Source organism: Sus scrofa, chromosome 6 (genome assembly GCF_054392235.1).
Source record: "Sus scrofa isolate SSC_HxYL_T2T_F1_AM1 chromosome 6, Sscrofa_HxYL_maternal_Yorkshire_Landrace_v2.0, whole genome shotgun sequence".
In the NCBI taxonomy this organism is placed as follows: domain Eukaryota; kingdom Metazoa; phylum Chordata; class Mammalia; order Artiodactyla; family Suidae; genus Sus; species Sus scrofa.
This window is the reverse complement of record NC_139388.1, coordinates 65,550,786-65,578,353: the sequence shown is the minus strand read 5'-3', so window position 1 is coordinate 65,578,353 and position 27,568 is coordinate 65,550,786. Positions and strand designations below refer to the sequence as shown.

The following is a 27,568-nucleotide window of genomic DNA, read 5'->3' as shown; positions in this document are numbered from 1 at the left end:
ACTGATTGGCCCACGCCGTGGCCCCGCCTCTGCAGAGAGGCTGACAAGGAGTCGCGGGCCCTGGCTCGGTGCAGACGCTGGGAACCGCGGGAGGACGAGGTCGGAGCAGAGAAGTGGACATGTGCACTGTGGGCTGGCGGCGCCGCCGGGCGCCCGGGGCCGTGTGGGTGCACTAGACAGTGTGCGGGCTGCGCCGTGGCTGAGCCGTCTGCTGGGGCGGTGTGGTGAGGTGCGGTGAGGTGAGTCCGGCTGCCTGACCCGCACCTCCGCCTCTGGACGGTGTGCCGGACGGGACGCTGCAGGTCTGGGACCCCGGTCAGTGGGCTGGGGCTGCCGCGCTTGCCGCGGCGGCGCCATCTTGCGCGACCGTCCGGGGTCTGGGGTGGGGTCTCCTATGCCACTTTTCCTGAGCGTAGCGGGGAACAGGGATGGCTGGCTGCGGCCGCGGGCTCCTGTCACCTCAGTCTGCTGGGGTGGGTGGCTGCTGGAGAAGCGGTGGACCGTCCCTAAGAACCGTGGGCGGTCTCGGGGCGCCCCGGCTTTCCTTGGCTTGGGCCGAGGGCTGCAGAGGACTCCTATGCCACAGGGTCCCAAACTGGCCAGGTCTCCTCTGGCTGCCTGGACATCCATGCTGGTCTTTAGGGGCGGGGTTTGTTTGCCGCAGTGGCGGTGGGAGGGGCCAAGGGCCTTAAGGGGCAGGGCCAAGGGCTATTTTCTGTGGGCGGTGACAGGCTTAGGGCCCCACCCATCCTGGCGCCATCTTTGATGTGGGCGGCCAAGATTGGCTGTGCAGACGTTATCCTGATTGGTTGGTGGGGATTGGGGCTTTGCCAAGAGCTGTCGAGACTGCCAGTCTCTGGGCTGTGACCATTTGGAGGAGGTGGCCCCCCCACCTTGGCGCCATCCTTGATAAGGGCAGCTGGGGCTTGTGCGCAGGCGTGGTCTTGGCTGGCTAGCCGAAAGGGTGGGTCTTAGGGCAGTGGTGCGCGTGTTCTTGGTGGCGATTGAAGGCTGCGAGGTCCTGCTTCCTCACACTTTCTTTGCTGGTCACGGGTCTGGCCGCAGATGCTTGCCGCAGACGCTTGCCGCAGCGTGTCACCCTGACTGGCGTGGGGTCTGAACTCTTACGTGTGAGACTGGGTAACGGCAGGTGACTGGGGGTCTGTTTTATTGGCTGGGTCCACGTGGCCTAGAGTTTGCTGACCCTCTTGTTGCTCTGGGGCTGTTCGTCCTGAAGGCTACGGGCAGTCTTGGGCCCGCTGTTTCTCCTTGGTTAGGTTTGGGGAGCCACAGAGGTTCACCCCTTCCCCTATAGTTGTCTTCCTGGACTGCTTTCATCCTGCGATGTGTCTGCCTTCATCTTTGGGTTGCGGGGCTGCTGGTGCTGGGGGGTGCCCCCAAACTGCTGCGCAGGTACCCTGTCTGTGGGCTGCGGGGCGGGGCCGTGGGCGGTCTTGGGGACGGACAGCGCTGCAGAGCCCTGCCTACTCTGCGCGGCGTGTGTTGACTGACACGAATCGCGGCGGAGCTGCAGGGGGTGGGCCGAGGGAGGGGCTGCGGAACGTTGTCCGCTCCGGCCTGATGTTGATTGACAGGCGGCGGCTGAGGCTTACTGTGCAGGCGCCATCTTGAATGCTAGTGGGTTGGATGCAGGGGGCGGGCCGAGGGAGGGGCTGTGGAGCTTGGCCCGCCCTAGGGCTCTGTTGATTGACATGTGGAGGCTGAGGCTTACTGTGCTGGCACCACCTTGAACGATAGTGGGTTGGATGCAGGGGATGGGCTGAGGGAGGGGCTGCAGAGCTTTGCCCACTCTGGTGCTCTGCTGACTGACAGGTGGAGATGGAGCCTTACCACGGAGACACCACTTTGAATGACAGTGGGTTGGCTGCAGGCGGCGGGTCTGAGGGTGGGGCTTTGTGCTTTAAATGACCTTACACCGGACTGTAGACCATTTTCCCTCCAGCGCTGTATACTTTGGCCTAGGCGTGACAGCCGAGGCTTACTGCGGAAGGCCCATCTGGAGTGGCAGTGGTACTGCTTGGGCAGTTCAAGGGGGGGGACTGCAGAGCCATACCCACCTAGTGCTCTGGGGGCCGACAGGTGGCGGCTGAGGCTAGCTGCGCAGGTGCCATCTTGAAAGCCTGGTGCCGGCTGCCGGGGAGGGCCCGAGGGAGGGGTGGCGGGGCCCTGCCCACTCCAGCGCGAAGTTGGTGGGCGGACTAGCGGCCGAGGCTTACTGCGCAGGCGCCATCTTGAATGACAGCAGGGCTGGCTGCAGGGGGCGGGCTCCAGGGTAGGACTTTCGTGTCCTGAGTGACTGATCGCAGCGCAGAGGCCTGCCCACTCTAGCACTACGTTGGTTGGCCGATAGATGGCAGCCGAGGTGTACTGCGCAGGTGCCATCGTCAATGGGAGCCGCAAGGGGCAGGTTGGAGGTGTGGCTGCAGAGCCTCGCCACCCTTATTGCGCATGCGCCACTTAGAGCGCCGGTGGGGGTCTGGCTGAGAGCCTGAGACGTTCGGAGAGGTGGTGCGGTCTCCGCTGGGCGGTGCCCTTGCGCCGTCAAGGTGAACCGCTGCTTGCCGCCGCGGCACGCTCCTGCGGCCGCACGTCGGCGCAGTGGTTCTGTGCAGTGGCCTGTGGGGTGGGTCACAGAGGCGGAAACTGGGAATTTTAATGCATTTGGAGATGGGCGGGATCCTTAGTGAGAGAACGGAGGAGGCTGTGCCTACGAGCTGCGAGGGTGGGCGGTTCTGAGCGAGGTAGGAGGAGAAGGCCTCCAGCCCGTAGATGGCCCGGAGAGTGCCGAGCCGCGGAAGGTCCTGAGGGGGACGTGGCAGCGGAAAGGGGGTGGGGCGGGGCGGGGCGTGGCGCCCCGTCTGGGGAGGGGCGAGGCCAGGGCGGGACGCTGTGGGTTCCTACTTTTCCAGTTTGTGGTGGGAGAAACTGCTCTTACATCCTGCAGAGAGTGGTGTTAATAACATACACCAGAGCCGTAGTCATGAAGGTACTTCCCCTAGGAGCCTCCGCTTGAACGCGTGCTCTGAGGCACAGTGGGACTTGAAACATGTGTAACCCACAGGGAGCAAATCGATGACCCCAAATGTGGGGTTAATGTAATGTTCAGGTAATGATGTCATTTCCTAACGGTAATCAGGATAATAGCACTCAGGTCCTAAAATAAGCCGTCCCACATGTTACTTATGTTTACAGCACAATTAAGTTTTTGGCCCTGCATCACTGGCTATCAAATGATAGAATTTGAGTTTCAACTCACCTTTCTAAGAAGTCATTACTCCACGTAGTTTCCTTGAAAAATGTCTTAGATGTACTTTTTTCTAAAATGACAATAGTTTGTCTATAATAGTTTGCCATGGGCTCTGAGGTTGAGTTCTCTGAGCCTCTGCTTATTTTCTGTGAAATGAAAACTAGAAAATTAATAGTGTTATGGTGAAAATTACCAGAGACGATAAAATAAGATGCTAAGTGCTGTGTGAGGCACGTAATTAACAGTAAATAATACTGCCTCTTTTAGTCACGTTTTACTCTAATATTTATCTGCAATATATGTCCCTTGCCTTTAGAGAGATGGCCAGTGCAATATAGGTAATAAGTGGAACATTGGGTTCTTGAATTGGTGTCTTAATCCCAAGCTCCTTTGTTGTTTTGCTCTGCTTCTTAGACAAGGCTCTGCGACACTGAGGGATTGATTTGCACACCCATTGGCATAGCCTCATTGGGAAAAGGCTGAGATTACAGCCCAGGGTACAACATATACCTCAGGGAGCAGTGTTGATGGCTCTTCCATTCTGAGAGGGAAAGCTGTTCTTCCAGGTCTGATTACATTTCTGTCACTGTAGGAGGTAAAGTTGCAGCTACTGTGGGGTCATTTCCAGCCTGGGAAATCCAGTAATTGAAAAGTAAATTTGGTGTCTCACGTTTCCTTTTTTTTCCCCAGCTCTACCCGACTGGCAAGAGGAGGAGGGCCTAGGTCCACACGCTAGGTGGCTGCTGTCCAGGTGAGCTGACTCCCCTTCTCACAGTGCCACCCATCCGTGGAGTGAGCATGTCCTTCCTCCCCAACACTGTCCTACTGCACACGTGTTCTGTTCGTGCTCTTCCAGTGGACTGTGTACTCACCAGCAATTTTTCTTGGCCTCATGCCATCCTCTTCCCAACCCTCAGCTGCTCCTTCAGACCTGCTCCTTCTCTCTTAGTGGGTACGAGTCATCAATTCATCTATCCAACATGGCCTCGTGGGAAAGGAAATTTTTCCTGGAGCTTATAGCTTATTGGATAGTGAGACACGTCGAAAAAAATAATTGTGTGATTCATGCCTTTGAAAGAACGTTCACTACAGACACTCACCTTCATCTGGGAGAGGCCACATTAGGGTCTCCCTGGGAAAGGGAGGGACATTAGGCTGAACCCCGACACGGTGGACGGTATTGTGTCATGAGAACAGTATTCTTAAGGGAGCTGAAAGTCCAGGATCTAGTTTAGACTGGAAGCCTAGAATAAAGGGAAGAAATGCATGGTGTTTGACGTGGGAAAAAGAAAAGTGGGGCTGCCTTGTGAAAGGCTTTGCAGTCACTGGTAAGTACTTGGGCTTAATCTGAAGCACCGCAGGAAGCCATCGAGGTACTTAACCATGGAACCCATGTGATAATCAGATCTGTGATTTAAAAGTATCGTTTGGTTGCAGGGTCAGAAGGGGAGGGTAGAAACAGTGGGTACAGGACCACCTCGGGTCTGGGCGAGAGCCTGGGCGAGCAGAGGGGCCCAGCCCGGGAGGTGAGGCTTGGATGAAGGTCATAGAAGGGGGGATAAGTGAAATTGGATGGGTTTGAACAGATGACTGAAGAGAGGGACTCAGTAGGGCTTGTACGCCTTGTTCGTGGTTTTGACTCATTCAGACCAGTCTCAGTGGGTCATCTTATGTGGGCAGGTGAGCAGAATAGCAGCCGCTGATAGCACGCCTGATCCAGGACAGGGTCATGCTAGACTTTGGTCTCCAGAAGGGAGCGACATAGTCCTTGGCCTCAGTGGCTATTAAATGAGCACTCCAGTTAAACGGGGAACAAGAGGACATGCTTACCAGGAGAGTGGCCATGCTGATGGTGTATTACCACCCAGGGAAAGTGGGCCTCTGGGGGTGGATTGGCTTGTTCCTGGCCTCAGCGAATGCTCCAGGTACCCAGCATCTGGCGCCCAGGCCTGTGGAGACTCAGAAACCCTTCTTCGCCTAAGGACGTGTGTTGGTAGATCCACTTAATGAAGTTAAGCCATAATGACTTACTGGCTTGCTTCAGAAGACGGTGTGACTGAAACTTGATGTGCCCACTGTGTCCGTCCGGGTGTATTCATTCCCGGGGGGCTCACACCACAGGGGCCCGGCTCCTCAGAAGAGCGTGTGATGAGCGTGTTTTCTCCCTGTAGGCAGACCTACATGGGAGGCGAAACCATAATGAGAAGGTTGTGTGGTGAGTATGGAATCAGAATGAGAGCTTGTGGCCCCACTTTGATAGCCCTGGCCTGTAAGGTGGCCTGATGATAACCAGCTGGCTGCAGCGACGCTCTTGCTAGAGCATCACCAGGATACCAGGAGCCCCCGTCTGCAGCCCCTGCCCTCCCCCGTCGCCAACCAGATCAGATCTGACCCGAGGGCGCAGGGTGGGCTCCCCTGTAGATGGTGGATGAGCCATGCTTTGCGGCCTGCCTTTTCATGCCCTCTCCCCATAAAAATCCTATCAGTCAATTATTGGTATAAAAATATGGTCCAATGTGTCATATTGGCACAGAAGACGTTTTTGTCCCTTTAAAGCAGCTCTTTGTGTTGAATCGTTTCGGGGCTGACCCGAAAACTCAACTCTTAGATGCTATTTCTTGCCTTTTAAAATTGGGGTTGGGGGCAGTTCCTCGAGAGCGGACAACGGCCAGGAGATGTTGCTGCAGAGTGGTAAGTGCCAAGCTTCCGTGGTGAAGGCAGGCCCAGGGCCATGTGGTGATGCTCTGAGAGGGGCCATCCAGCAGAACAGAGGGGGAGTTGTGGCTGGCGTGGTTGGGGTAGTGGTCATTTACTCCACGCCCACACGCCTCTGTAAAATTGTTACCCGAACAGCCCCTCTTGTCCACATGCACGCAGTCACAGTTGATTGGACCAGACTGGACCCTTGAGCCTAGAGCACTGGTTCACCAAGCCTGGCTCCTGGAGTGCTTGCTGGGGAATCACAGACCTTCTAAACCATCGCCCTGGAGAGACAGGCGCATGTCTCACAGGCACCCCAGGTGTGAGCACCACGCCCTGGATGGCCTCGAGCCTGGCGTGCACACGTCTCGGAGAGCCTGGGCGAGCAGAGGGCCCCAGCCCGGGAGGTGAGGCCTGGCCTGGGGCAGCACTGTGCTCCGTGGGCCTGCTGAAGCAGAGATGTCAGCCTGCAGAAAGAGGCGGGAGGATGGAGCCAACGAGAGGAGAGAAGAGGCCGGACGCCCCGCGGTCCCTGAGAAACGGAGAGAGTAACCTCCTCGGTTCCTGACCTAAAGTTCTCAATTCCAGCCCCTTTCATGAGGTAGGTAGCACGAGCAAGGGCCTGAAGCGAGGTGCACCATGATGAGGGACCCCAGGACGTAAGTAGAACGGGGCTTGAAGAAGATACCACGGAGCTCCTCGCACTCTTGGGGGGACGTGGGAGCCCGAGGTCGCGGGGGCCACGGCATTTCCTTACCTCTCCTCCCACGTCCTGCCACGTGTGCATTGAGACGCTGCTTTAGCTGAGCTCCTCCCAGGTCACTTGGACCCTTGACCCTCTGATCCCGATGGAGGCCAGAGACCCCCTGCTTGTGGCAAGAATTCCATCTGTTTCAAATAAATTCGTTGTGAGACCGTGCTCTTGTTTTCTGTGCCTTTTTATGAAGCAGAAGTAAAATGCTGTGACCTATTGAGGGGGTGGCCTCAGGGTCTCCACACGGACCACAGGGGCAGGCAGCACCACTGTGGTCGCAGACGGTCCTGCTCACACATGGAACTCGCTCTGCGGGCCGTGCTTACAGCACGTGGGCTTCCTGCCTAGGCATGATGGGCGGTGGGTTAAGGACAGGTCGCGGAGGTAGAAGAAGAGCGGGAGCCCTGGGGTCCCCTCTGCCCACGTGGAGAGGGACTTTGTACCACTGGTGCCCACGGCTTGTCACCTCTCCTCCCCTCCTGCCCTCCTGGAGTCGGGCTGGGTCCCTGGGTGTCCTCCGAGTGGGGTCAGACCTTCTCAGGTCCCGCCCCTGGCTGCTCCGTGACTCTCGCTGGGACCCCCGCTCCAGAGGGAGACGTGGAGGCTCCTCTCCAAGCCAGGAGATGGAGCTGACGGGTGTGAACCCGAGACAGCCCGGCTGGCAGTGAGGTCAGGCTCTGGGTGCGGAGCCCCCGCAGGGCCGCCCTGGCCCCAGGGCGTGCGGAGAGTGCAGGCCTCCATGGGTACTGCCAGTGGCCGGAGAGCAAGGGGGGCCTGCGGAGGGGAGGGGTGCTGACGAGCCGTCACAGCAGAAGGGAGAGGAGGCACAGACGGGGGGCGGGGGGGGGGGCTTGCTTCCAAACCGAGTGTCCTGAACGTAAAAGAACATTCTAAGTTGACGTGTGAAAGGAAGTTAGCCTTTATTAGTAATTTTTTTCTGACATCCTTCACTCTGAGTAGTCTTAACACAAGCATGTGTGGCAGTTTTCTTCTGATTTGGTTTGTATGCACGTCCATATGTTTAAGGACCTACGTAGCATTTTTTTAAAAATAAATCGTCACGCCCACCTCATGGGTGCTTTAGCCAAGAGCGAAGTGTGTCGGGAGTCAGGCAGTATTTGGTTGTGAGGGGGCATGATGTGCCATTGGTGGAGCCTGTAGCCCGGGTGCATCGCACTGGCCGTCTCTGGCCGTCTGTGTGTGCGCGTGTGTGCGCCTGCACGCACGTGTACCTAACATGGTGCAGCTACTTAACGACATCTGCAAGAACTGCCGTACGAGTACATCTCCGTCTGTAGCTTTGCTTTCTGAAAACTGCCTTTTATTCCATTGTGTGCACATCCTCTTTGTTTTCTCTGCACATAAAAAATGAGCACGTTTGCAGTCAGGGTGCCACGTACGTTGCACAATATTACCCCTTGGTATTTTCACTGACGACTTTAAACATTTTTTACATTGGTCATTGCCATCAGGTTCAAGTGAGCCGATGTATCTGTACAGTGGACTCCTGTGGAGTGTAATCTCATTTTGGTAAAAACTAGATGTCACTGTATACGTAGATTTTAGAACGTTTAATATAGGAACACATTTGATCAGTGGGTGTGGCTTGCAGTTTCTATGTTAGAGGTTCCATGATACTTGATTTTTTTTTTTTCTGTCTTTGTCTTTTTAGGGCTACACTCACAGCATATGGAGGTTCCCACACTAGGGGTCTCATCGGAGCTGTTGCCGCCAGCCTGTGCCAGAACCACAGCAACACCAGATCCTAGGCACGTCTGCGACCTACACCACAGCTCACAGCAACGCTGGATCCCAGACTCACTGAGCGAGGCCAGGGATCGAACCCGCGTCCTCATGGTTACTGGTCGGATTCGTTTCTGCTGCGCCACAACGGGAACTCCTCCATAACATTTGAATGCTGTACTGTTTTTTATGTTTGTAACCAGAAAATAAAGCTACAACATTTCTTAGAAACATAACGTTATATAACATTTTGCTAGAGATTTTATCTGTTTTCCCTCCTTATGGAGTGAAATTTTTGGAGGAATGCTGGTTTTTGAGTGTAGTGATTCATTTTCCTCAGAATGAAGTATGTTTGGCCTTGGCCTTCTAGGGATGAAATTCAGAATTTTGGGGAGAGAGGCCAGATGCCAGCACTGGCTTTATTGATCTTTCCTGATGTCAGAGGCCTGTTTCAGCCTTCTCAGAAATCCATCCCTGAACAGCTCGTCAGAAATGGAGGTGTTGGCTGTCCCCTCTTGTCGTCTTCAGTGAGATGATCTTTCATTCTTTAGTCCTCAGAAACGTGCCAGTTTGTATTTAAACAGTTACTGCTTTTCTTGACTTAAAAATCTCCCTTTACTGTAAACGAAGTCCCCATGTGTGATGTACGTTTACCCAGGCCCGCTTTTGGACCATGTTGTGTTCCTTCAGGGTGTTGGCCCAGCCCCTGCTCCCTGCTGTTGTGTTAGAAGTATGTTTCCACATGTTGGGTCCCTTTACAGACAGCCCCTCACCCATGCCACACACAGACTTTCTTGTTCGGAATTGCCTTGATGTTTCTGCGCTTTTATTTTTCGGGAGGAACTGGATTCCTGGTTTGTCAAAGTTCCTGCCTTTTTGTGTTCAAGGGAGGACCGCCAACAGGTTTTGTATTCCTGTGCGAAGACGGAGGCCTCCTTCATTGAGGACTTGCTCTCTGTCCTTCTATACATTTAAAAATTTTTGTTTGGAGTTACAAATACTTTGTTGAATTTATTAACAGGAATTTGTTTATTTTGCTATTCCTGGAATTTTTGTTCTTGCCATATTAACTGACGAGCTTTTTCAGTTCAAAAGAATGCTTGCTCCATGTCTGTATCTTGCACTTTGCTTTCCTCGGTGGTGGCAGCGAGGGCTTCCAAGGTCGTGTTGGAGCGTGCTGTGGAGGGCCTGGCTCGCTCCTGAGCGGCGTCTTCGTGGTGTCCGGATGGCCTTTGAGTCTCACTTCGTGCTGGGCGTGAATCTGGAAAGGTCGAGGCTCGCAGAGGCCTCTTAACACCAGTCAGTGCTCCCGGAGTCCCTTCCGCTCTGCTCCGTCCTGTACCACCATCTCCCCGTGTTCCTGCAGTGGCACTTCACGGTCAGGGGCTACGAGTTTGACGCTCCTAGATTGGACGTAGAAGTTTTTGTTTAAAAAAGAGAGAGAGAGAAAGAAAGGAGGTTATGGAACACCTGCTGTGTGCCAGGGCTGCGAGGATGGGACTACAGCGCTGAGAGGGCAGCCCTTGGAGGTCAGCGTGGGCGCAGGTGCCCTCACTCTCTGCTGGGCTCCTCATTCTCCGGCTCGCCTCGGGCTTGGAGGGACTCTAGACAGGCTTCCTGTGGTGGCCTTGGGCAGGCCCATTGACGACTCCTTTCTGCTGCTCTGCTCCTCGCTGCCGCTTCCAAACGCCTGGCTTCTCTTTTCTTCCCTGGTGGGCTGGGCTGTTGCCACGGAGGCAGAAGCTGGACTGGGGCAGGGGGGGCCATGTGGGTAAAGCAGCTGTGCTTTTGATTGGCCAGTGGTGCTGTCACAAGAGGTGTTCCCTTGGGAGCTGGGGCTTCCCGGGGGCCAGGTGAGTTGGAGGTGAGGGCTGGGGTCACTTGACTCCCTCATGGGTCCGCCTGGTGTCAGGTGACCCTGGCAGAGAAGGCTGCCAGAGTTTCCCTTCCCTGAGTTTGCCTGGTGGTTGCGACGGCATCTGCGCCCTGTGTTGGCACCGCCCTTGCACGGCAGCACGTTCACGGGCCATGTGCTCCTCGGGTGAAGTGATCTCCCATGTGGGCATTTACTGCAGCAGCTTTGGGATCAGATGTACCCACAGGACTTGATTGCAATGGGCAGCTACCTTTTTTAGCTCCTTGTTCCTTATACTTTATCTACCTGACTATCTTTGTCCTTAAATGGAGACTCACCAGTTCAAAAGGAATGGGCGTTTTTAACTTTTTAAAATATATGCTGAAGTGACATCCAGAGACAGGATTCTCATTCGTACCAGCAGCCTCTTGCCAGCTGGATTTTTATCTTTGGAATAGTTGCCCATTTGGTGGCCCAGAGAGTCTTCACTGTAGTATTTTACATGTTCTTGATTTCCGATGTACGTACTAGCTCTTAATACTAATTTTATGAACTCTTTATTAATGCTCTTTATTTCCATATTGAGCCACTTACTTTTTCCTTACTGCTTTCTATAAGCTTTATACGTTTCAAATATTAACTGTCATCTGTGTTGCAAAATATTTCCCCCCTCCTTTTTTCTGGCTTGCTTTTATTTCGGTTGGTTTGCATAGGGCAGAAAATTCGTACCCATTTTGATTTTCACGTCTGCCGCATGGTGGTCAGTAGGTCTCTGCCACTGGACTCTGCTCGAGCATTCTCCTACCTGCCTCTGCTCTTTGTGGTTGTAAGCGGTGCTTCCGTGAGCTGTGGGGAACCGTGTCTTTGTGCTCACCGGCGGAGCGGCCTCTTGGAGTTCAGAAGTCGAATCTCTTGAGTGGGGAATGGCACTGCATTTATGTACTGAGAGTGGCTAGAGGTCTGATGGGTATCCTACCCTGCAGCTGTCTTGGGTCTGAGACATTTCAAAGTTGATTGTTTGGGGTTTTCTAAATTGCCTGTCGTATCAGTGTGCAAACAGCCAGTTGAGGGTGTAACCTGGGAGTCAAATGGGAGGACGGGTTGGCCAGGGGAGGGGAGGAGACCCCTGAGTGTTCAGGGGTTAGTGCTTCTGCACCCACGCTGGGCAGCAGCAGTCTCCAAACGCCGCCCCTACTGGTGCTTTTGTTTATTGTTTTATTTTGAACTTCAAAGGTATTTTTTTGACTAGGTCATTCACCCTCATGGTAAAAAAATAAAAATAAAAATAAAACCGAAACCCAAAAGGAGAAAGTACAGTGAAAAAGTGAGTTGCCCTTCTTGCCCTGGCTCCTGGCTCCCTTCGGCAGAGGCAGTCACCATCAGGCCTGTCCGTCGTCTGCGCAAACGCCTCTCTGTGTGTGGTTTCTCAGCGTGCGCTACACACCGTCGGGTCCCGTTTGGCTCTTCACTGTCTCAGAGGGCGTCTCATGTCCGTTTATTTACAGTTGCCTTGTTATTGTAAAAAGACTCACAGTCATCCTGGGAACGGAACCGTGTTTTGTCCGTGCTCAGAGCCGCACTTGGGCGAGTACACCCTGGCCTGTGTGTTGTTCCGTACCTCTGGGGTCGATCCATAGCGTTAGAATTAGTAGGACTGGACATGGACATTTTTATTTGGTAAGAGGCCCAGTTGCCTTTATAAAATTTTCCTTGCCGCAAGCAGCATGGAGCCTGCTGGTTTTCTCTCCACACAGACCCACGCGTTACCGTGATTACCCGGTTCCCAAGGCCCTCTCTGACTCTCAGACGCTGTGCTGCCATCGTGAGAAGGAGCAGATTAAGTCCCGACTTCTTTTTTTAAAGGTTTTTCTGTTAAAAATCTCTCCTTTTTCAACACGCTTGCTGCCCGAGGGCCATTTGTTGGCCTGGTCGGAAAATCTTGAGCACATTTAATGAAGATCATATTTGTTGACTCTGGTCCTGAATTTCTTGGGAGAAGGAATTAGTGAATTTTCAGCAGTGGAGTCGGCATCTGTCTTGTGACAGGATCCTCTGGGTGCTCCGTGAGCAGGAAGTCCTCCATCATCTCTGCTCTCAAAAGCTTTTGTACCATGGTAAATACTTGGCTCCTGGGAATTTCACGAAGTTACTCTCTTGTTCGTTTTGTCTTTTTACATTTCCTCCCTAGATTTTCCTGTGTTTCCTGAGTCAAATATGCCAAGTACTTATATTTTCTTTGAAAAATTGTTGCTTCCCCATCAAACTTTTTTTTTGGCCACACCCGCTGCATGTGGAAGTCCCTGGGCCGGGAATTGAATCCATGCCACAGCTGCGATGATGCTGGATCCTTAACCCCACTGTGCCACGGTGGCAACTCCCTGCTGTTTTTAAATCCACTTTCAGAGAGTACTCAGTGCTCAATTAGGTGCATATGGTGAGGTCACATTACAATTTTGGAACAAATCAGTCTTTTTGTCAAAAGGTGCAAGTGTGTTTTGGTGGTTTTATTACTTCGGCTTTGATGGTTTAGGTAAGAAGCTCATTTGTTATTTTTATGTTGTTTTCCTGCCCTCAGGCCTCATACTAGGAATTCTTAATCCTGAGATTATATTAAAATGGTTCTTTTTTTTTTTTTTTTTTTTTTGCTTTTTAGGGCTGCACTTACACGATGTGGAAGTTCCCAGGCTAGGGGTCCAATTAGAGCTACAGCTGCCAACCTACCTCACACCTCGTGCATTTGTGCATGGCAGCATGGGCTCCTTAGCCCACTGAGCGAGGCCAGGGCTTGAACCCTCGTCCTCATGGATCCTCATCTGGTTCATTTCCTCTGAGCCACCCCGGGAACTCCTGGTTTGTTGGCCTTTGGATGTGTGCACTTTGAAAATGTTGATCCAGGTCCCCTTGAGATGCATTGTCAAGTTCCCCGGCGTCAGTGTCCTTGACCCCACCCACTGCGCGGGATGGGTGGACTTGACCCCCCGACCGTGTGGGGTCTAACAATGCCAAGTCCAAGGTTCTCCACAGTGACACTCGCTCTCCCGTCACTGCCTTTTTACGCTACAGCAACAGCAACGTGATGGATCCTTTTACGCCTGTGGATTCGATTTTCTTTCTTTAAGTCTTTTCTATTTTTATAATGGACTTACTTTTTTTTTTTTTCCACAAATTTGTTATGGTCAGTACATGTTTAGGGAGTGTATTATAAGTGGGTTTCTTACTAAATTATCACGATAAGCTGTTTCCATTGATTTGCAATATGTGGGTGGACAGTCTTACATAAGAGAGTGATAGGTGGCTTTTTTTGTTGTTGTTTTTTTGGCCGCACCTGCAACATGCAGAAGTTCCCAGGCCAGGGATTGAAGCTGCACCCCAGCAGTGACAGTGCCAGATACTTAACCCGCTAGGCCACTGGAACACTCCAAGGCAGTGATAGTTTCTCTCTCTCTTTCTTCATACCTCAGATTTGTTTTTCTTCTCTTGCTGTAATTGGCTGGAACGCCATAGAATAACATTCACTACTAATGGTGTTAAGACTTGTATCTGCTTTCATAAGTGAGTTTGGTCCACAGTTTGTTCATGCTGTCTTTGTCTTGGGTTTTTTAAATTATTCTGGTCTCATAAATGAAAATTTGAAAGCTTTCTGTTTATCTCGGTTGGTTTGTACTCCATGGGGATGGGATTTTTCTTGATTCTTTGTCAGGCCTCACCGCCAATGCTCTCTCAGTCCACAGCGATTTGGAGAATGACTTCCCTGACACTCTTTACATTTCTTCCATGTTTATCTGTCCGTGTATTTCTCTCTTTAAAATGTCTGCAGGCGCCTGGCGTTTTGACTCTGTTCCTGTGGATTGCTGCTTGTCCTGACGTTCCAGAGAGGCTCCTGTTCCTGAAACAGGTGATTTGCACCCCCACGGGGTCCCGCGGGCTCTGAGGGGAGGGGGTGGCTGTGGTCATCTGGGGGCCGGAGCCTTGCCCCGGATCTGTATGAGCTAGACGGGGACGTGTCTCGGGAGCCAGATGCCATCGTAGGAGACAGTGCCACTGACTCTGAATTCTTTCATCAGCGGTTTTGGAACTTCCTCTACGTGGAATTTGTGGGGCCTTGGAAGACCCCGCTCACACCCGAAACCTCTGCCTGGATTGGTTGCAGCCCGGGCCGCGCGCCGAGGAGGAGATCATTGCGCTCTCGGTCCTCGAGCAGAACTGACGGTCCTCCCAGAGCCGGTCGAGCCCCGGGCGCCGGCGAGGAGGCCGGGGGACTGCGAGGCGCTCGTCAGCCTGCGGGAGTGGCACGCAGAGATGTACGAGCCCGAAGGTGAGCCCCGCCGAGAGGCTGGCCCTCTTGCTGATCCCTCCCCGGGGGGTGGGGCCATCCTGTCATGGGAGGTAAGTGGTGCCCTGGGCTCTGCCCGCAAGATGCCAGGTGCATGCCCCTCCCCAGCTGGGACAGCGTCCCCGCCGCCGAATCCCCTGCCCCGGTTAGGGGTGCGAGAGGGAAGGGAGACCCTTGGTGGAAGAGCCTTAGGAGGAGGGGCTGGGGTGGGCGCAGCCGCCTTCCTGCCCGGCAGTGGGGAGGGGGGCACCTGAGGGTCCTCCTGTGGCGCGGGGAGTGGAGGTGGCAGGATGGGGTATGGGGCAGTGGGCTGCTGAGAGAACCCAGGCGAGAGCTCCCAGGACCTCACGGCCACGTCTGCGTCCCCTAGACGATAGCAGCAGTGACAGCCACAGTGAGAGCAGCATGAGCCGCAGGGCCGCAGAGTCGCCGCCGCGCTCCGCCCACTCCTTCTCCAGTGAGTAGCAGTGTCAGGTCGTGCCACCTGCAGTGCCGTCCCAGTGGTGCCCGCTGGCCCTGAAAGTCTGCCGAGTGGCCCTATGTAGAAGCCACAATGGCGCCAAGCCCTCGGTGAAAACAGCTCCACCTCCCCAGGGGTACGTTAGGCGAGGGTGTGGGAGAGGCAAGCGGAGTGAGGTACAGCTTTTTTTTTTAATGATGCGAAAAAATACGTCAAGCTATTTGAAATTCAGGCTGTGCCCACAAGCCTCCCAGGAGGCCCACGTTCCTCACCCCTTTGCCTCTAAAGCTGTTTTGTTTGTGAAAGGTCTTCCAGTGAGCTCTTTAAAGGGGCACTGCTTTGGGCCGGGATGTGTTTCCTTTCTCTGGACTCAAGCGACGTGCGTGTCCAGGTCGGCCGGGTGGGCCAGGCGGTGGAGGGTCGGAAGTCCTGTGGACGTGGACTTGACCACGTAGGGGCTGGGAAGCCGGGTGTGTCTGGGCCGCGAGCCTGTGCCTCAGCCCAGCTTGGAAGCGCCCTCTAGGCTAGGCCCAGGAGGCCAGGCCCCAGAACCGTTGCAGGGGCTGGCTGTTGGCTGGCACGTCCTCCAGGGAAGAGCAGGATGGTCCCCTCAAGGGCGTGTGCACGGGAGGGGGCTGTGTGCCAGCCCACGCCCGGCTCCTCCAACTCTGCTTTCTCAGGGGACCGGGACCGGGACTGGGACCAGGACTGGGACCGGGACCGAGACCGGGACTGGGACCGAGACTGGGAGCGAGACGGAGAGCGGAACCAGGACCACCGGAGGGGCAGGAGCCGGGACCTGGAGGCCCGTGACCGCTGGCCGTACGCCAGGACCCCCAGAAGCAGTACGTGTACCCCCCGCCCCGACCCTGCCAGGTCCCCCAGCCTTGCTCCTTCCTGACGCCCTTTCTCTCTCCAGGATTTCCTCAGCGGGACCTTTCCCTTCCCCTGATGGAGAGAAAGGCGTTTGCGAAGGGAAGGGAGCACAAACACAGAGACTCCGCGGTGGGCTACGAGGCGAGGTCCCAGGTAGGCCTGGGTTCCTCCTGTGCGGGGAAGGCCCTGGAGTCCCACCGGAGCTGGGGAGGGGCCCCGGCTGGCCGCGCCCGCTGTGCCCTGCTGAGCCAGGGAGGCACAGGGGTCCTGTAGCGGCTTCTGCCCTCAGCACAAGCCAGGGGAGTTGTGCGTCCACAGAGCAGACCAGTGAGACAGAGCAAAGGCTCTGGGGCCCAGAAGAGCGGGCCCTGCCCCCTGCTAGCTGTGTGGCCTTGGACGGTTAACTAGGCGGAATCGTAGTCTCCTCATGTATGAGACAGGCGTGCTGGCCGTGTTGCCAGGCCTGCCGTGAGGCCTGGCTGCAGGTCACAGGTGGTTGGCAGTGCCTTGTAAGAAGCCTGGGCCATGGCAGGTGCATATCAGGGCCGGCAGCTCTGGCTGTTGTCTTCAGAGGCAGTGGGCCAGGGGAGAAGGACCTCCAGAAAGGGTCCCCGGGGCGTGGCAGGGTGAAGGGTGGTGGCACGGACCAGCGGTGACCAGGATGGGGCCCGCCCTGGGAGCTCCAGGTCTTGTAGCAGAGAAGGTGCTCAGCAGCACAGGTTATCCCCGGGGAGGTGCCCTGGGTGGTGCTGGGGGCTGAGCACATGCTCTTGAGGAGCTGCGGAGCAGCTGGTTGGAGGGGCCTGTGGCCAGGTGAGGCCTGGGGGGCAAAAGCCAGAGGCTGGAGTACCGTGGTGGCTCCTGTGGTGGCTTTGGCGGCTGCGGTCAGGTGATGGAGGCCTCGGTCATTGGGGCTGCGGCCTGGAGGCAGCAAGGACCACGGGGGTGTGTGAGAGGGAGGGACGGGTGGTGCCTGGGTTTCGGACACAGAGCTTGGGCGGCAGCGATAACCGACGGGAGGGGAAGGGGCGGGGTGCGGGGTCAGAGGGGACCCCTGTGCTCCAGGAGGCAGAGCCCCTCCGTGCGAGACACACTCAGTCTGTCACTAACTCTGGCTTCTTCTTTGGAGAAAGCAACTAGACACAGTTTTAGGCGTCGAGGGTGGTAGTGGTGCCTGGCGACGGCTGCTTGTGTCCAGGGTAGACCCTTGTCCTACCTCCTCACAGCTGGCAGTTTTGAAGATTTGCTTAGTTTGGTGGTGGTGGTTGCTGTTTAATCCTGGACGTTGGCCGCTGTGTAAACATGGCTGCTCCGGGCTGCACACACGGCGTGTGGCCTCGCGGTACAGTCCTTACCATGGGGACGGGGAGGCGGCGGGCCCCGGGGTCGGCATCGCCCCAGCCCAGGCCTCCCGTCGCCCCACCCCACCCCACCCCCCTTGCTTCTCCCCGAGGGCAGGGTAGGTGTGTGTGACTTCCTCGGGGTGCGGCGCCCCCATTGCCACGAAGTAGGTTGAGAGGAAGACCTGCCTGGCATCACTCGGTCCCCAAACGTCGTGGGCACTTCTGCGCCTGTGGTTGTGGCTGCCAGGCCGCCAGGCCACAGACCATGTTGAGAGGTCGGCCTCTGTCGTTGTAGGACACAGTGTCGTACCAGGACATGGGGGACCTCGCCGAGGACCGGAAGCTGCAGAACCCGATTCAGGACAACATGGAGAACTACCGGAAGCTGCTCTCGCTGGGTGAGCACTAAGAGCCGGTCCCTGCCGCCGGGGACGCCCAGCAGAGGCAGGCATGGCGAGGCCGTGCTTCCATGAAGCCACGACGCTGGCTTTGGGTGAAGAGTGTGCTGTGTGGGGTTGGGGAGCGCAGGGGCGGCTCTTGCCCCCATTGACCTTTCTTCCAGAGTGGTGGCCCTGCAGACTCCAAGCGCACGTGTAGGAGGAACCCTGGGTTCTGGCCCCGAGGCCCTGGGGGACACCTTGCGTGGGGCCTGCATGGAGTGCCCTGGGAGGCAGCGGGGCCCTGAGGGCCGAGTGTGGACAGCGGGTGTGGAAACCGTCGGAGGAGGCCCATGAGGGCCAGTGCGAGGGGTGTCCTGGGTTCAGAGGGGCCACGAACAGGGGTGGGCCGCGTTCAGGGGCTTCCAGGTGGAGTCGGGAGGATTAACTGAAGTTCCGGTTGGAAGAGGTTAGGGTATCCGCGGCGCGTCTAGTGGCTGAGAGCAGACCTTTACGGCCATGCGTCTCGGTCCTCAACTCGAGGGTGAGGTGTTGCATTCTTCCTGGCACAGGGGTTCAGCTTGCTGAAGACGATGGCCACTCGCACATGACCCAGGGCCACTCGTCGAGGTCAAGGAGAAGCGCCTACCCGAGCACCAGCCGAGGTGAGTGCGAGGCCGCGAGGAGTGGCAGCCTTCCCCGGGGCGCCGGGGGCACACGCCCAAACGCAGAGGGGCGCCCAGGGCACTGCGCACTCCCACGCTGGCGCGGAAGGCCCGGGTCGCCTTGCCCAGGGCAGGACGCAGGGGCCCTGATACCCGGGCTCTCCTCGCAGGTCTGAAGACGCTGCCCGAAACCAAAAAGCCGGCGCATCGGCGCGGGATCTGTGAGGACGAGTCCTCGCACGGGGTGATCATGGAGAAGTTCATCAAAGACGTGGCGCGCAGCTCCAGGTCGGGAAGGGCCAGGGAGCCCAGCGATCGGCCGCAGAGGCTCCCCCGCAGGCCGGACGGTGGCTGGAAGGAGGTGTCGGTTAGCAAGAGGGAGGCGGTGATCCAGGAGCGGGCTTGCGAGGGCGGGGCCCTGGGGGGAGGGGGCTTTCCGTGTAACGCAAGCCTGGTTTCCAAGAAGAGAGTTCTCGAAAGAAAGCGGCGCTATCCCTTTGACGCGGACGGGAAGGGCTCCGTGCACGATCAGAGGGGCTGTGCGAGGAAGCGGCCCTTCGAGTGCGGTGAGGTGAGAAAGGCCGCGAGCGTGAGCAGCCTCAGCGCGCCGCCCCTGCCGGGCTCGCCGCCGCTGGTCCTCGGGGCGATGCCCTACGTGTGTGACGAGTGCGGGCGGTCCTTCGGCGTGATTTCCGAGTTTGTCGAGCATCAGATCATGCACACCAGGGAGAGCCTGTACGAGTACGGCGAGTCCTTCATCCACAGCGTGGCCATCAGCGAGGTGCAGAGAAGCCAGGCGGGCGGGAAGCGCTTCGAGTGCAAGGAGTGCGGTGAAACCTTCAACCGGAGCGCTGCTCTGGCCGAGCACCGCAAGACCCACGCTCGGGAGAATCTGGCTGAGGGTCAGGCCGAGGTGTGCGAGGAGCCCTTCCTGCCCAGCCCGACCTTCAGCGAGCTCCAGAAGATCTACGGGAAGGAGAAGTTCTACGAGTGCAAGGTGTGCAAGGAAACCTTCCTCCACAGCTCGGCGCTGGTGGACCACCAGAAGACCCACGGCCGGGAGGCCCGAGCCGGCGAGCGGGCGGATGCCTTTCAGCCCAGCCCGGCGCCCAAAGAGCTGCCCCGGCTGTACGGCCGAGAGAAGCTGTACGAGTGCAGGGTGTGTGGCGAGACCTTCCACCACAGCGCCGCCCTGAGGGAGCACCAGCAGGTCCACGCCCGGGGCCACCCGCCGGAAAGCCGGGGCAGAGCCTGCGAGGAGACCTTCGTGCCCGGCCAGTCCCTGAGGAGACGCCAGAAGACGTACCCGAAAGAGAAGCTCTACGACTTTGCAGCCGCCGGGGAGGCCTTCAGGCAGGGCTCCCACCTCCTCGAGCCGCAGAAGATCCGCTCTCGGAGGGAGCTCTTCGAAGGCCGGGGGTACGACAAGTCTGCCGTGCACGGCGTGTCCTTCCCCGAGTCGCAGAAGAGTCACACCATAGCCAGACCCCCCGAGAACGAGGAGGACGAGAGGGCCTTCACCGTCAGCTGCAGCCCCGCCAGCAGCCGGGAGGCCGCGGCCGGCGAGAGGTCTGTTCTTCGCAGCTCGGCCTTTGCCGCGGCTCAGAGAAGCCACAGCGCCGCGGGGCCCAGCAGGCCGCGGGGCTTCGCGGAGTCGACTGTCCACAGCTCAGGGGTCATCTCGCGGCGGCAGGTGCCGGCTGGAGAGAGCAGCTTGGAGAGGAGGAGGCTCGAGAGCTCCGTCATCCACAGCCTGGCTGCGCTCAAGCCTCCCAGAGGTCGCGGGGGCAGGGAGCTGCTCGGAGGCGGCGAGAAGGGGGCGCCCTCCACCTACCTCGCGGGCCTGCGTGAGCAGCAGAGAGCTCCCGCCAGGGAGGGCCCTCACGAGGGCGGCGCGGAGGACATCTCCCAGGGCTCCGGTGCCCGCAGCGCGTCCCAGGCCGAAGCACAGCCTTCCGGAGAGGGTCCCAGCGGTGTCAAGACGGCCGGCGAGGCCTCTGTTCCCGGCTCCGGCGTGCGCGAGCACCAGAAGGCTCGCGCCAAGAAGAAGAACATTGAGCACAGGAACTACGACGCCTCCGTGACCCACTCCCTGCGCTTTGGTCAGCCTCTCACGTTTCGCCCTAGAGAGAAATTTTATGAATGTCCAGAGTGTGGCGAGTCCTTTGCGCGTAGCTCCGACCTCACGGAGCATCAGAAGATTCACGACAGAAAGAAGCCCTCTGGAGGGAAAAACTACATTCGGTCTGTCATCCGCAGCTTAGCTTCTGCTGACCCTCAGACCAGTTACGCAGGCTGGGCAGCTCAGGCCAGTTTCGCTGAGCCGCAGCCTCAGACCAGTTACGCCGAGCCTCAGCCTCAGACCAGTTACGCCGAAGCCCCAGCTCAGACCAGGTTCGCTGAGCCGCCCGTGCGCAGCGAGTGTAAGGAGTGTGGGGAGTACTTCGCCACCCTTGAGGACCTGGGTGCCCATCAGAAAATCTATGCCCGAGAGAAGCTCCACGTGGGGAAGCTGTTCGGCGGCTCCGTTGTGCAGAGCGCAGGCGGCGCGGGGCCGCAGCAGGACGAGCTGGACGAGCTGGACGAGGCCGAAGACTCCATCTACGGCTGCAAGGACTGCGGGCTGGGCTTCGCGGACCGCGCAGACCTGAGGGACCACCAGAAGGTGCACGGCCGCGAGTACCTCATCGACAGCCGCGAGTACACGCACTCGGTGGTGCACACGCACTCGGTGAGCGAGTACCAAAAGGACTACACGGGCGAGCAGCTCTACGAGTGCCCCGCCTGCGGCGAGTCGTTCGTGCACAGCTCCTTCCTCTTCGAGCATCAGAAAGTCCACGAGCAAGACCAGTTTTACGGCCAGCGAAGGTACGAGGAGCCCTTCCTGCAGCCCCTGGTCATCAGCCCGCGGGGGCCGCGGGCCCCGCAGAAGAGCCCTGCGGGTACGTCCCTGCTGTGCCAGGTGTGCGGGCGGGACTTCATCCACGGCTCCGTGCTCAGCGAGCACATGCGCGTCCACGCCGGCGAGGACCTGCCGGAGCAGGGCGGGAGGGCCGAGGCCGCGGGCGGCCCCAGCGCGGCCCCCGCGGCGCCGCCCAGGGATGAGGCCGAGGAGAAGCGCTACGCGTGTGAGACGTGCGGCGAGTCCTTCCGCAGCCAGGCCGATCTCCGCGAGCACATGCGCACCCACGAGAAGGAGGAGCCCTACGACTACGGGGCCACCTTCGTGCACACGTCCTTCCTCACGGAGCCCCCCAAGAGGGACTCGCCCTTCTACGAGTGCAAGGACTGTGGCAAGTCGTTCATCCACAACACGGTCCTCACCAAGCACCAGAAGCTCCACCTTGAGGAGGAGGAGGCGGCCGCCGCCGCGGCCCAGGAAGTGGAAGCCAACGTCCTGGTCCCGCGGGAGGTTTTGCGCATCCAGGGCTCCAACGTGGAGGCCGCGGAGCCCGAGGTAGAGGCCGCCGAGCCGGAGGTGGAGGCCGCCGAGCCGAACGTGGAGGCCGCCGAGCCCAACGGGGAGGCCGAGGGGCCTGAGGGCGAGGCCGCGGAGCCCAACGGCGAGGCCGAGCAGCCCAACGCGGAGGCGGAGCAGCCCAACGGCGACGCCGACGAGCCGGATGGTGCGGGCATCGAAGACCCGGAGGAGAGGGCGGAAGAGCCCGAGGCAGACGCGGACGAGCCAGACGGCCTCGGGGTGGAGGACCCGGAGGAGGAGGGCGAGGACCAGGAGATCCAGGTGGAGGCACCCTACTACGGCTGCGGGGAGTGTGCGGAGACCTTCACCTCCAGCTCGGCCAACGGCGAGCACCTGAAGAGCCACGCCAGGGTGATGACCTTCGAGCCCGGCAGCGTCTGCGGGGAGAACTCCCATCCCACCGAGCACGCCAGCACCAGCGGCAGCGGCAGGGCCGACGACAAGTACTTCAAGTGCGACGTCTGCGGCCAGGTCTTCAGCGACCGCCTGTCCCTGGCCAGGCACCAGAACACCCACACGGGTTGAGGGCGCAGGGGTCGAGGTTGGAGGCCCTTCATTCAGGACCGGACCCTTCCTAGACCGCAGAGAACTGGAACCCACCCCCCGTGATGGCAGAAGGAAACCCCTAGGCCTGTACACATCTGACTTTGTGAATCCGACGGCTTGGCCTGGCCGGGAGCGGGAGGTACAGGCCCCTTCGGTCCCAGCGCTTCCCCGTCCAATGGCGCCTGCGCGCGGGGGAGCCCAGCGCACACCTCCCTTCCCCTGTCCTCCCACGATGGAAAGCACCAGGGGGTTCCGAGGCTACAGGAACTGCCCCATCACCTGTAAATGACCCTCTCGTCACCTAGAGGTCGTAATTCCTGAGGTGTATGTAAAATAGCACATCATAGCCGACAGGATCGCATGTATTTGGATTCACTGTGGTACCGGTAATGGCTCACATGCAGAGGTACCTTGCCCGGTACTCTTGGAATTGTTGTTTTTTTTTTTTCTGGAGGAGGAAGAGAGCAACAAATTAGAATATATTTGTACGCATCTTAGATCCTTAGAAAGATTTATCGTGCGTTTATGACCCTCCCCCGCCCCCGTCAGTATCGTTTTGAGTGATTGTGTTGTGCCTCACTGCTAACTATTCCTCTGAAGGTGTAGCCATGAAAGATAAGCCATCTTTCGTGCTTTGCTGTCTGAAAAGGAAGTGCTTGAAGCTTCCTTTCCAGCCGTTCCGTCTACACCGACGCCTTGGAACCTAACCCTGTGTATACGCCTTTGCAGTGTGTGGATTGGCCTTTTGTGACCCCAGATTTAGTGGTTGCCACACCTTGTCGCCTGCAGTGGTTCTCGTGCAAAAATATTACAAGTTTTTTTTTTTTTTTTGAAACCAGCTTGGTGTGTGTTTGAGAGTGAATTCACAAAAGCCGAAGCTTTTCCCTGTAAATCTTACGTCTTTGCCTTTAAAGAGTGGGTTGCAACCATCACTAGATCACGAGTGTGCCTGATGAAGGTTGAGAACCACAGGGGAGGCTCCCACCTTGTAAATAAGGACGCAGGCGCCGATTCCGTCACTTCCTTTGTGCGCTTCCTGCCTTAAGTGACAAGTAGCAACGTGGCTCCGTCCGTCCGTCTGTGTTGCCACAAGTCTGTTTGCACCCTGGGCGCCCAGGAGCTAGTATCCTTAGAGCTTTGTACCGTGAAACTCCATTCTCGTCTTCACCTCAACCCTGACCCTCGACCCTGTGTCTAACTTATATTTAAAAAAAAAAAAAGAAGAAGAAGTTCTTGACAGCCAACTCGAGCTTCACATGGACTCAGGTTCCCCAGCAGCCTTAATTTGTTCTGTTGCCGCCGGGCCCTTCCTCCCAGCTGTCCTCTTGTCTGTCTGGTGGCCTCAGTTTCCCCTGTGATCACAAGCTGACCTCGTGGCTCGCGGTTTCCTGGGTCGTGCTCTGTGGGCCTCCCCTGCTCCTTTTGCTTCCCCGTCCCTCACATAATGACTATTTAAGAAGTTTTTTGGCTTTGAGTTGGCTGGAAAAAAAATTTAAAAACTAAAAAAAATTAAAAAAAAAACTTAAAAAAAAAGAGGATCTTGGAGATTAAGAGAGCGAAAGGTAAGAACAGGTAATTTGGGCAATCAAAATTAAAACCCTGCTGGGGAAATGTGTCTGAATCTCACTCTCCTGGACCCTCCCAGCAAGGGATCGGGAGGGCGTGTGGGAGCTGGAGGGGGTGCCAGAGTCACGGAGGCTGTGGACCGGGAGCGGGAAGCAGGAGGGAGGAAGCCGAAGCCGGCCGTCCTGCTAGGCCGCCAGACCCAGGAGGGTGAGGAAGCAGACAGGAGAGACAGCAGAAGCAGGGACCAGAAGGCCAAGGGGTGGGAACCACCGGGCAAGAGCTCGGGCAGGTTGGAAGAAGGGGCCTTGTTGGTGGCACAGCGTGACTGAGGGCCAGCGGCATAAAAAGACCTGCGGTTGGAACCCACACCCAGGGGACGCAGGGACCGGGAAACGGAGCCCGCGCTGGCGTTGGCCGGGTGAGCCCGGGTGCATCGCCCTTGGAAGCACGAAGTAGCAGACCCTTTTCAGAAAGCAGCTTGCCAAACATCAGGGTGTCTGTTCCAACCTTAGGTTAGTGAAAATTAGGAACAACGTCTAAATGCCAAAAATAGGAAAACAGTTAAGAGAACATGTCTGTGGAATCGTACGCAGCTGCTTAAAAATGATAATCATGAAGAGTTATGTAGCAACGTGGAAATATATTTACGGAATACTGAGTGGAAGAAACAGGACGCAGAATTATATTTATACTACAGCTATACCTGTTTAAAAATGTATGCTTATAGTCAAAAGCCGTTGTGGTGGTGTTGTTGTAGTTGCTTATAGCTGAGCATTATTTTCTTAAATTCCTTGAACGTTCCATATGGTAGCGTTACTAAAAAGTCTGTCATCACTTTTCCATTGTGAACATAATTTGGAAAATACAGAACAGTGGAGGGAAAAAAAAATCCATCTACTCACCATCCAAAGACAGGTATACTCCTCAGCATATGGTTTATTCTCGTTTCTGTGCACAGGTTTATGATCCTAACTGTGTCAGCTGTGTATTCAAATAGCTGTTACTTTCGTGGAATTACAATTAAACACGCTCATCCTCACCGTTTCAGATGTTCCTTATAACGGTGTCCTGATGACAAGGTTGATTATGTGTGTTTCCATTACAAACATAACACACACCCAGAGGAAAAATTGGAAAATTCAAAATAAATGAGAGAAGGAAAAAAAGGTCACCCATATTCCCAGCACCTAACAACTGCCGCAAACACCTTGCTGTGTTTCCTCCATCTCGTTTCAGTGCACAAGCTTGTGATTATGACAGTGTGAAGTATGTGTGCATACAGTCTCAAATGAAAAACATGCGGAAAATAATTAAAACAGTGTTGTCGTTGTGGGAGTATGGTTAACTATTTTGTCTCAAATTCCTTGAATGATCCTAGGTGTTTGGTATTCAATCTTAGCATATGTATTTTTCCATTCCAAGTACAATACATACTCATGGCAAACTTTGGGGAGATTTCAGGAAAGTGGAAGAAAAGAAATGCACCCAGGCTCCTGGCACCTGTCGCCATTGCTGTTTACACCTCGAACCTGTGCACGGTCTGGCTGTTGGGCTGTTTAGGACGAGTACGTGGTGTGTCAAAGACGGGAAGAAACACGGAAAACAGCTGAGAAATGGTTGTGTGGTCGTTGTGGGTTTATGGTCAAGTATTTTGTCCTGGCTTTCTGGAACGGTCTTCATCCGAGTGTTTTGGTGACCTACCTTTATTCCATGTATTTCCATTATAACCCCAGTATGTGTTCATCATAGAAACTTGGAAGTTACAGAAATGTAGAAGAGAGACTCACCCATATTGTCATCCAAAGGCTGTGGTTAACATGCTGATACAATTTTTTCATCTTGTTTCTGTGCACAGGTTTTTGGTTTGTTAATATGGTTGTGGTCGTTCTATCTATCTGTAATAGTGTCACCAGTAAAAATAAAGTTAAAAATAAGATATTTCTCTGCCTCTTTTGTCCATTTAGTGTTTGGGGTTGTTAAAAAATTTCAGAAACTTAGTGTCTGTTTAGTTCAGAAACTTTGGGTTTGGCTTACAGATCTTACTCCATTTTTAATTATCACATTTTTTTAAAAAACCTTTTCAGAGCCCTCCTGTCGGCATATGGAAGTTCCCAGCCCAGGGGTTGAATCAGAGCTGCAGCTGCCGGCCTACACCACAGCCGCAGCCACAGCAACACTGGATTCGAGCTACATCTGTGACCTACACCTGCAGCTCACGCCAACACTGGATCATTGAGCCACCGTGCAAGGTCAGGGATCGAGCCTGCATCCGCATGATACCAGTCAGGTTCCTGAACTGCTGAGCCACAGTGGGAACTGCAGTTATCGCCTATTTCAATAGTTAACTCTGAAGGGAGCTTTTGCTATGACACGGTTCCACATTTTTAACTGCGCTCTTAAAATTAAAACGTATATTCCAACAGTGTTTTTAAACTCGAGTAGTAACCCCAGGTATGTTTCCGTTCCTTGAGCCTGCACTTAAAATGAGGTTATCAAGCAGACAAGAATGGTCCCTTAACATAAAGAATGTTAGCGTTACGGTTTGGAAGTTGAGGCTGAGAGGGACAGCTCTCTTTTAAGACGGATTTCCTGCAGAGTCTTATCAAAGGGAGGCGTGGAAGGGAACCCACTGCAGGTCCCTGTGGGTCGCTGACCAGCCCCTCCACGCTGCAGGAGTTCACCCGCCCGCGCACCCACTGCACTTGCGGGGATAGCCATGCTTCTGCCAGCGCGTTTATTCTGAGGTCTGGTGCCTCCCTGGACTCAGGGAGATTGGTGCTCAGCAGTCCCCAGTGACCAGTCAGATTCAGACTGAGGCCTACCTGGTGGTCGCATAGGTTGGAGCTCATGAACCAGTTGAGGTGCCAGAGGGAGGGCTTGGTTCCAGATGCTTCCACCCCAGCGCCTTATGGATTCTGGCCAAACTGCCTCCCGTTGGTTCCCTAAGAACTCCCACATCCTTAACGAAACCCTCCCTTCTGCCTTTGCTGCTGGTACAGCTTTTGCTGTTTCCACCAGCCCAGAACCCTTTCCGCTTCCTGGGAACCCCTGAATCGTGAGAAGGCGACCTGTCCAAAGGCTGGGCCTGGTGCCGGGCAGGCTGCTGAGCAGGAGGGCATGGACACGGCATCGCAGGGGCAGCACCTGACAGCTGTGTCAGTTCCTGCTCCAGAGAGAACCCGAGCCGCAGTCATAACCGTCCTTCCTGAGGCCTGAGTGTTTAGTCCTCGCCTGGGATCTCTGCATGCTCAGTACCTCTCCAGGCTATTCCTTACTCGCTCTCCTCGGCCAAGACGTAGTTACAACCCGGAAGAACCCTAACTGATGCAGAAACGGAGTCAGAGAATGGGTTGGAGACCACAGACCCCCAGGGGAATTGAGATGTTTGGAATCCTGTATTGGGCCTTGGGGCAGGAAATACCCCCACCCCCCAACTTGCCCATGGTCCAGCATCCGGGGTCAACTACTTCCTGGGAAAGAGGGCTTGAGCGGCCATCGCAGACAAATCCAAAGACTATGAAGAATGCCAAGATTCAAGGTGCAGAGGGCTTCCACAAACACCTGCAGATCCCCGGCTTTGGTCAGCTGACTCCATAGCCTT

The 27,568-nt window shown here is 56.1% G+C and overlaps 1 protein-coding gene across 13 annotated transcripts; it reads left to right on the top strand.

Moving 5' to 3' along the window:
* The first annotated feature begins 70 nt into the window (after positions 1 to 70).
* Positions 71 to 25,905, top strand: PEG3 (paternally expressed 3). Of its 13 annotated transcripts, none has more exons than XM_084962284.1 (11): positions 71 to 239; positions 3,959 to 4,019; positions 5,440 to 5,483; positions 14,138 to 14,215; positions 14,471 to 14,635; positions 15,024 to 15,110; positions 15,794 to 15,958; positions 16,033 to 16,142; positions 17,628 to 17,730; positions 18,282 to 18,374; positions 18,545 to 25,905. In XM_084962284.1, the coding sequence occupies exons 5-11, from the start codon at positions 14,620 to 14,622 to the stop codon at positions 22,378 to 22,380; spliced, it is 4,410 nt and encodes a 1,469-aa protein (XP_084818410.1). In that variant the 5' UTR covers positions 71 to 239; positions 3,959 to 4,019; positions 5,440 to 5,483; positions 14,138 to 14,215; positions 14,471 to 14,619; the 3' UTR covers positions 22,381 to 25,905. The 13 variants fall into 13 exon arrangements, with proteins under 13 accessions (XP_084818410.1, XP_084818403.1, XP_084818401.1 ...); XM_084962277.1 differs by having other exon boundaries at positions 14,385 to 14,635; XM_084962282.1 differs by lacking the exon at positions 71 to 239 and adding an exon at positions 935 to 1,130 and having other exon boundaries at positions 14,385 to 14,635.
* The last annotated feature ends 1,663 nt before the right edge of the window (positions 25,906 to 27,568 follow it).

Coding starts and splice junctions, on each gene's coding strand:
- PEG3 (XM_084962275.1), top strand. Junction 15,111..15,793: donor CTCCGCCCACTCCTTCTCCA/GTGAGTAGCAGT, acceptor CTGCTTTCTCAG/GGGACCGGGACCGGGACTGG. Junction 17,731..18,281: donor CCGGAAGCTGCTCTCGCTGG/GTGAGCACTAAG, acceptor TTCCTGGCACAG/GGGTTCAGCTTGCTGAAGAC.